This window comes from Fulmarus glacialis, unplaced genomic scaffold, assembly GCF_000690835.1.
Source record: "Fulmarus glacialis isolate BGI_N327 unplaced genomic scaffold, ASM69083v1 scaffold11079, whole genome shotgun sequence".
Classification (NCBI taxonomy): domain Eukaryota; kingdom Metazoa; phylum Chordata; class Aves; order Procellariiformes; family Procellariidae; genus Fulmarus; species Fulmarus glacialis.
The window spans coordinates 1089-9694 of NW_009232645.1; the positions used below are offsets into that span (position 1 = coordinate 1089).

Sequence of the window (8606 nt, forward strand, 5' to 3'; positions counted from 1 at the left end):
GCATAAGACTAGAATAATGAACTTCTGGATGTAATGTGTCCCTTAAGCTGGGGTAGGTGGTTGCTTTGGTGTTGTGGTTTTTTTCTTTTTTCCCATTAAGGATAGGTCATTAGCCACTAAGAAATAGTAGTGCTTTAGTAGCATAAAACACATTATATAGGAAAAATGGTTGAAGAAATTATTTTTCCATAACCGAGAGCTATTGCTCCAAGGCCGAGCCTCGGCACAACTAATAAGAGTGGTAGGACTAAAACATCTAGCACTGCAAGAGCACTTTTTTTTTTCTTGGTGTAACTGTATGCTGACTTTAAAGCCATTTGTTTTCAGCTATAATATTTTTTCTTTATTGTTACAGGGTATTCAGTTACTAAGATCTAATTGCTGAATAGTCATAAGTGTTTTCATTTTAAACACAGATATGAGTACTTCACGTTTTAAGTACATAGCAAGTTTTGTGTTTTTTCTATTTTTTTTTTCTCTCCAGGAAACACATGAGGAGCATGATACTTCTACTGAAAATGCAGATGATTCTAACCATGATCCTCAGTTTGAGCCCATAGTTTCCCTTCCTGAGCAAGAAATAAAAACTCTGGAAGAGGATGAGGAAGAACTCTTTAAGATGTAAGTAGAATATTTCTGTATATTATCTAAATGTTTATTAGGCTTAAACTTGAATGTGTTTATTAAAAGCTAGATAAGTTGTTGGGAATCTCTGTGTATGAAGTGGTAATCAAAGTTGGTTGGTATATACTGTGGTGGCAGAGACTGAGTGGGGGCATGATTGATAATAATTCCCCAAGAAACTCTGAAACCTGGAACAATAGAAGGGAGCTGATATTATGAATCTGGTATTAGTATTGTTTAGCCTAAAAGAAAACATTAACTTGGATAATAATTAGAGGTCTGAAATTATGTGATCACAATTTCTTGGGGGAAAAAATGAGGTGTATATAGTGTTGCTGCTGTGCATCCCCAGTTGTAAAGGGTGATGTATGATATACTGAAACAATAAAAGCAATAGATGCAGTACAATATTGGGGCATTTGTGGCAGTACTTTCTGTTGTCTTAAACATAGTTTTATCCTTAGATTGGGCTTACTGTCAGATCAGCATAGCTTGCTTAAGATCTTGCTTAAGGTATGATATGCCTGAAGAAACACATCAGCTAAAGGCTTAAGAAGTGTTTTGAATTTGATCCATGATGTGTTTGCTTTAAAAAGGTTTAAAAAATACTGCTCTCTCTTAATCGCAGAAAGGTATTGTTCATCTGGAAGAGAGATTTGAGTTCTCCTTATACAGATTCTGGTGAAAACTAAAGCAATGGTCAGTTTCTGACAAGCAGCACGGTGAGATGGCTGACCATTAGGCCTCTCTGTACATCTGATGTGCAGAATCAGATGGAAGAAGAAATTTTTTTATTTAAAAAGGAGGAGGGGAAATAATAGTGTAAGTTCCAGTGCTCTGTAGGTTCATTTTTATGTCTACAAAGGGGTGAAGGAGGAAAGGAATCCTTTTTTTGAATGCTGGTTGTTCTGATAGCTAAACTTAGGGGAATCACCTACTGAATGCCAGCTGGACTTGGAAGAAAGGGTTTGCTTTGGAACAAAGTAGTTCATCTGCATCAGAGCATCTGTTAGAGTAGCTTGCTCCAACATCTGACACCTTCTCTTGAAGGACCTGGCTTATTACAAGTCTCTATCCCTGGCTCTTTTATAGAAAAGTGTATTTTTATATATATCGTGTAGTGTGAGCAGGTGCTTCCTTTCCTATAGCAGCATCCTAAACTCCTCACTAGCAGAGCTAAGACCGTCTCTTGGGTCAGTTTTGACTAATGTCCCAAACTACTCCTGTTTCTCTTTTGGCACACTGGCATCCTGGAAGATTGTTCTGAAGCAGGTATGTTGCACTGCAGTGCAGCACTAAGCTTCCTTTATTCCTGATGTAAGAATAGCAACAACTAGGTTTTTGGAGTTAAAAGGAAGTGAGTGACTCTAGAGGGTGAGGCACTTTGTTAACAGTTGATCAAACATTGGGCTTGGAATTATACAAGAGTCTTTACTTAGCCTCAAGCTGCTCAATTTCTTGAATTAATAAATACTGACGGTTAGATGGAGCAGTTGTATTCATAATACATCTAAGATGTAGCAAAACCTGTTAATTAGCTACGTAATTTAAAAGGTTGCCTACACCAAATATGTTTATCATCCCCCAAAAGTGTATCCAGAACCTGTTGAATTTTAGTACAGCTATTACATAATTCCTAATAGTTTGTTATTAAATTTGAATTTATCGTATCTGTTTCTGAATTTGTATCCTGGAGTAGAACAGGGAACCTTACAGAAGGAATTGTTTTCTTTCTTGTGTGTGGCTTTGATAAAACAACTGTACCGTTCAGTCGAGTATGCTGTTTTGATAAATGTTTCTACGTGCAGGCTAACTTCTTAAATTCTCTCTTCTTCAAGGCGAGCAAAGTTATTCCGATTTGCATCTGAGAATGATCTTCCAGAATGGAAAGAACGAGGAACTGGTGATGTAAAACTCCTGAAACACAAGGAGAAGGGAACAATTCGCCTCCTCATGAGGAGGGATAAAACCCTAAAAATCTGTGCAAACCATTATAGTATGTTATACATTGCTATACTTCCTATTTTTGTTTTAAAAAATAAGCTTGTAGAATTGTACATTGTAGATTAAGAGCTCGGTGGCTTTTTAGTGGCAGCTAGAGAATTGCTCTATGTCTTTAAACAGGCATCAAATTTATATTAAACTGTAAATATAGTTGTCTCTTGCTCTGCACACAAGGCTACAAGCATCAAAACCAATGAGTGCTTATTTTTATTAATGGAAAGAAGCTGTAGCTGGTTTTGGTGATTGCCTGCAAGGCTGAGTCTTAAAGTTGTTCTATTCTTCAGACTGACAGTGTTCTAAAGAACTTCTGAAATTTAGCTGGGATAGACAGACATTATGTGATTGCTCCCAATGTGTGTCTGTGTGGTTTTTTAATGATTAATAGAGTGTAGAAAATGTAGGCCTTAATACTGTTTAGGATAAGAAATTAACGTAAGCTGGCTTGTTTTCATAAAAGAATGAGAAATAAGCAGTCATGTAATAACTTACTACTTTGAGGTAAATGTTTGAATTGGTGGAAGCAGTTGCTTAACCATCAGAAAACAGATACTGAGGTGCTAAACTAATCTGAGGCTGCCTTTCTCTGCTTGTGAAATAAACTGAAATGAATGTGGTATATTCAGCTCACTCATTCAAAAAGAATGTGTGTTGAGAGCTGATGGAGCAGGAGAGGTTTGTTCCTCTGATCCTCTTTGAATAAAAATAAACATGAAAGGGCAAGACAGACTTGAAAGTCAATATAACTAGCAACAAGTAGACTAATTTGGTAATACTTTGTTACTTGCTTGCTTTGGTAATACTCAGGGTGTTATATGAAGAGTATATAGTATTCTGTGGAGTTAAACTACATTTAGATAACTAGAAATAACTTGTTTGAAGTAGCTTAATACAAATCTGAAGTCAGAAGCAATAACGCTTCTTTTCTTTGGGTAGATCTCTTCAGAAAGTTAGACTATTCAGAGGACACAGGTGTTCCTGTTTAGTAAATGAAATGGCAAATATGAAAGCAACCAATAAGAATAAGCCTTTTGTTCAGGAAAATAAATGTTGCACATATGCAAAACAGAATTTATAAATATATAGTGTTCATGTCAAAAGTTTTTTTTCCTGGAAAAACTGCTTTCAGTATAGATTTCTTTATTGAATTTATGCTGACTCACAGGCAGACAAAAGGACTCCATTTTTGCAAAACATTAAATGAAACAAAATGTAATTTGATCTCTAAATTTAAAAAAATGCAAAAAAGTGAGTAGACTCTTCAGATTTCTCCCAAACTAAACAAAGGACCCAGGGGTCAGGGAGAAAAAAAGCCCTGCTTAAACTTTGCATGTGTGTAGTGCAAAAAGTCTTAGAGTAGTGTGAGAAGTAACATTCCAACTTCTCCAGTCAGTCAGGTGAAGTAATTATAGCGTCTTGGAGGGAAAGGGCTCTATGTACTGGGAAGGATCAGATAGATTGAAAATATGCTGTGCACATCTTGAGCACTGCAGAATTCTATAATAACCTTGTAGTAGAGCTTTAAACTGATGGGAAAGAAATGAACCTGATTTGATGACTAATTGTAGGAATAATGCTTTTTTATAATAATTTTTTGTACTATGTAGTATTTTTGGTGTGCAAAGGAAGAATGAATGCTGTTTGTCTGTCTGGATGCCTTTTCCTCTTAAACCATTTGACTGTTCTTCAGAGGTATGCTTATTGACTGCATCTCTCTCAGTATTAGTCATCTGTTTTAAATGAGAATTGAATCAAACTCTCAGTTTCTTAACAATAGGGAATCTAGCATTCTTTTATACAGTAATGGTCTTGCATCATGTTATTTGAGGATGTAAAGAAAAATACGTATGGGCACCATTATCTTGTATTTATCCAAAAGTAATCCTGTGGAAAGTGCTTTACATAACCATTGCAGCCAGTTGTCAATAAGATTTATGGAGGCTGGTGTGGAAAACATTTACTGTTGTGCTGTGTACATCTTCTAATGCTTTCTTTTCAGTCACACCCTTAATGGAGCTGAAGCCTAATGCTGGGAGCGACAGGGCATGGGTCTGGAACACACATGCTGACTTTGCAGATGAAAGCCCCAAGCCTGAACTTCTGGCAATCCGATTTTTAAATGCAGAGAGTGAGTGGACTGGCACTGAACTTACATTGACTGTATACTGTTATACTATAGACATGTCTAAACACTACTGTAAACCATTGTTGCAGATACGCTGTATCTTACCACTGCATGATAGCGTTAGCTAATTACTGCTTTAACTGAGACAAGTCACTTAATCACTTAACCATATGTGTTGACAAACAGTGTAATAATTAGGTTTCCAGTAATATTTATAGAGCTTTCTGCCCTAGGCACTTTTTTTAACTTAAGCCATTTCATGCAAGTGTAATGCCAATTAGAATAAAACTAAAAGCAGTAATACTGTGGGGTAGAGATTAATACATGCAGCTTGCTTTCATTTATCTCACGTGCTCAACCGTAGTTAAGATTACATTTTTGCATTAGAAGCAAGGAAATGCTGACCTGAGATTTCTGGTCCATCTGCATTAGCAGAACATCTGAATATTTTTTTTTTTCTTTGCCTATTAATGAAGTATGTAGTATCATCTTTGTTATGATTAAATGGAACACTCAGTGAAAAGTGCTAGTCAAACCCAACTATCATACTAGTTGGTGGGTTTTTCTGGAGTGACTGCATTGATTACTGGAACAAAAAGTAGGTCTGTAATTACATATGGATCAGCTAGTAAGGCTGAATGATAGTGTAGCTTTCCCAACTCCTTAGGATTGAATCAAAGTAGTGGGTTTTTTTCTTGAAAAAAGCAGCAAAATGAAAGAGGAAAAATGTTGCATTTCCTGCTTTACAATTTGCCACACAAGTTTAGTGTGTTAGCCGCTTCTTCCCCCTACATGCTAGATGGCTAATAAAGTGGCGGTGTATTTTAAAACTAGATGGATTTGCCTACGTCTAGGAAGAACTTAGTATATCTTGCTTGCTTCCTTTTCCTCAAGTCTCCAACATGCTTAGCCAAATAAATGTTTCTGATCCACCTGCTTAGTGCTTGCTTCTTTCTTAATCAAATATGAAATTAAAGGGTTTTGGTAACTATTTGCTCATCTTTGAAAAGTCTTTCCCTCTTTCTGGTAGAGGTTGTTCAGCTTATTGAGTGTTTTGTCTTGAGGGAGTAGTCCTCTTTGCCTGTTTACCCTTTGCAGTACTGACTAAGCAGATGACAGGTGAATAAACATAAGTATGCCCTTCAAGTATCTTTCCTTTTTGAGATGCTTGAAAAGGAATCAACACAAATACTTCCTGGACTAGTTTCATAGTGGCTTCTGAATTCCTGCGGGGCAACAGTGACCTCATGTGGTCTGTAAGACCAAGTTGGCATACCAAATTACTTTCTTTATAGTTCTGATGTTAGAAAGTACCTTGCCTGATCCGCTTTTGTGTCTTGTTGCTTGTAGTACTTGTGTAGAAACATTACTGTAACTTGATCAACTGCTTGGAGTGACTGTTAAATCAAGTGATGGCTTAGACCAAAACATAATGGTTATGCTTCCTTAGCTATTGTAGCTTGAGTCCAAGCCTTTGGGTATTGAATCTGAATGCTGTATACTAATGAAACAGGTTTTATCTTCCATTCTTGATGCAAAGATCTCTAAATTATGGTAAGGATGTGGAAGTCTTTTAGGGTCTAATGTAGCTGACAAGGATAGTAGTTCAAAGCTAATCTTCAGTCTTTTGCACACAGATAGCCGTATTAGCAGTCTCTGACATCATATTCTTATTCCTGTAGGCTAGGGACAGCTGGGAGTTGCAATAACTACAAAACAGCTCCTTCTGGCTTTGTTTTAAATATTTTGCAAAATAAGCTGCTTTAATAGACTTGCTAAAGAAAATAAACTGCATCTGCACAAAGATGTGATTCAAGAATTTTGCATGGCACCTTGTATGATTTTAAACTAGGTTACTTCATAAGTGCCTACAAGTTTTGTTTACACAAAACTTCTCGGATATCTTTCCTCAAGATTGGAAGTATTCAATGTTTCAAGGAGGTAAAACTAATGAAAAAAAAATTCTATCTTTACTGAAACAGATGCACAGAAATTCAAGGCAAAATTTGAAGAATGCAGGAATGAAGTAGACAAGAGGGCAAAGAAAGGTAAGGTTAAAAGTCTAAGTGTAGTACCGTGCCACTTTTTCTAGCTCTTTGAGTGGTTATAGCCCTCTGGAGTATCATTGTGTTTTAGCAGACTCACTCTGTACTGAACTGCAGTCTTCAGTTCAGGTGCTTTTTCTGTCTGCGAGAGTAATAGTTCACAGGAGTGACAATTGCCTTCTTTCTTGTAGAAGGCTATTACAGTTCTGTTGGGACATTCCTTTTTTGGAAAGGCTACTAAGGAAGCATTTCTGGTTTATTGTACACAAATGAACTGCAACCACAGTGATATTTCCTCCTTCCAGTTCCCCTTTCCAAATTCCAGAAATATATAATCATGCAAGTAGAATACTTAATTTTTATAGTTGTTAATGTGTATGAAGTTGTAGCATTTCTTCACAGGTCTCTCTTTATTTAATAGATTAATGCACCGCCTTGTAGAATTGCTTATGTGACAAGATATCTCACCATGTAAAATAAACACTTCCATCTTTCTAAAGTACAGATTACTAGTGGTCTGCAGTCAATGCTCTTCAAGATATTTAGATCGGAATTTTTCAGTCTTAAGAACTTTCTGTTCCCCAGTTTCAAACTTTTGTTTTTGTGGTTAGGATAGGCAAGAAGCTAGGGACTTGAGACATTTACTTGACTGGACACTGTATGGAGTCTGTTACTGGTAGCAGCAAAGCTGACCAAATGTTACATGTTTCTCAGTTACTATGATTAGGCCCTCATTAAGTGATTAAAATATGTAAGTGGTACTTCTTGAATTCTGACATCTGAGGTAATTACTAATGGAAGATAAATGGGACTAATCACTCCAGTGCTCGGTGGAGAATTTCTTTACTTTTGTTCTTATTCTAAATACCAGCTGTCTCTCCCCACACCCCTCACCCTCCACATCTCTACTCTTTCAAAAATCCGTTACTGCCTGTATGTAACTTTTTTCCTAATCAATCTCTTAGCAGGCACAGACAAAAATGATAGTGCTGATAAAGTTGCTGAAAAACTAGAAGAGCTTTCTGTAAAGGAAGACAGCAAAGAATCTGAGAAGAAAGAGACCAAGGAAAAAACTGAAGAAAAGCAATAAATCATCCTGGGCCTTGCAGTTTTTCCTTTACATTTTTCTTTCTTCCTTCTTCTTTTTTTTTGTTTTGTTTTTTTTTTTCTTTTTTTAATTTTTACAAGGGACTTTATAAGGAACTGAATTCAACGTTCAGGTTGTTTTTTCTAAGCTTTTGCCCTTTTGAAGATGTCTTCAGAAAATCCATTCCCCAGTCATGAAAATGTACTGTGCTAACTTTCTTTTCCATAGTGGAAACACTTATTTATAGTCATCCAAAAGAGTGAATAAAACAAACTTGAAAACAGCATCAGAGGACAGAACTGAGTTTTCTATATAATTTAAAGGCTTACGAATACACTTGTTTCATTGGGTGTTGAGATACATATCATCATACCTGTGGATTAATTAGCTTAACAGACTTTACCAACAGGGAAGACTAAAATTGCATACATGTTTCTTATATGGCTTCTAAAACTAATATAACAGACCTTTCACACTTTTTCTGCTGTATGTTCCTGAGCAGGCCATGTGCCTGCGATTCTTGAAATGCAGCAGACTCCTGGAATCAGGCGATAGAGCATTCCTGGCACATTATTAATGATGTTCCATCAGACAGTGAAAATCATAGTGGAGGAGAAAATGTATTACGTGAAACTTGAGAAGTATTTTCCTCTTGCAAAACAAAATCTCTGCTCTCCCCCTCCCCCCCGAATTTGTTAATATTACAAATGCTTGACCCTAGCAC

The 8606-nt window shown here is 36.5% G+C and overlaps 1 protein-coding gene across 1 annotated transcript; it reads left to right on the top strand.

Annotated features, from left to right (window-relative positions):
* Positions 1-484: 484 nt before the first annotated feature.
* On the top strand, positions 485-8014 carry RANBP1 (RAN binding protein 1; the record flags this gene model as incomplete). The annotated part of the gene is made up of 5 exons (XM_009584994.1): positions 485-621; positions 2463-2620; positions 4625-4753; positions 6733-6798; positions 7761-8014. Coding segments are annotated over 5 exons (615 nt in total), but the record flags the coding sequence as incomplete, so codon positions are not given.
* Between the last annotated feature and the right edge of the window lie 592 nt (positions 8015-8606).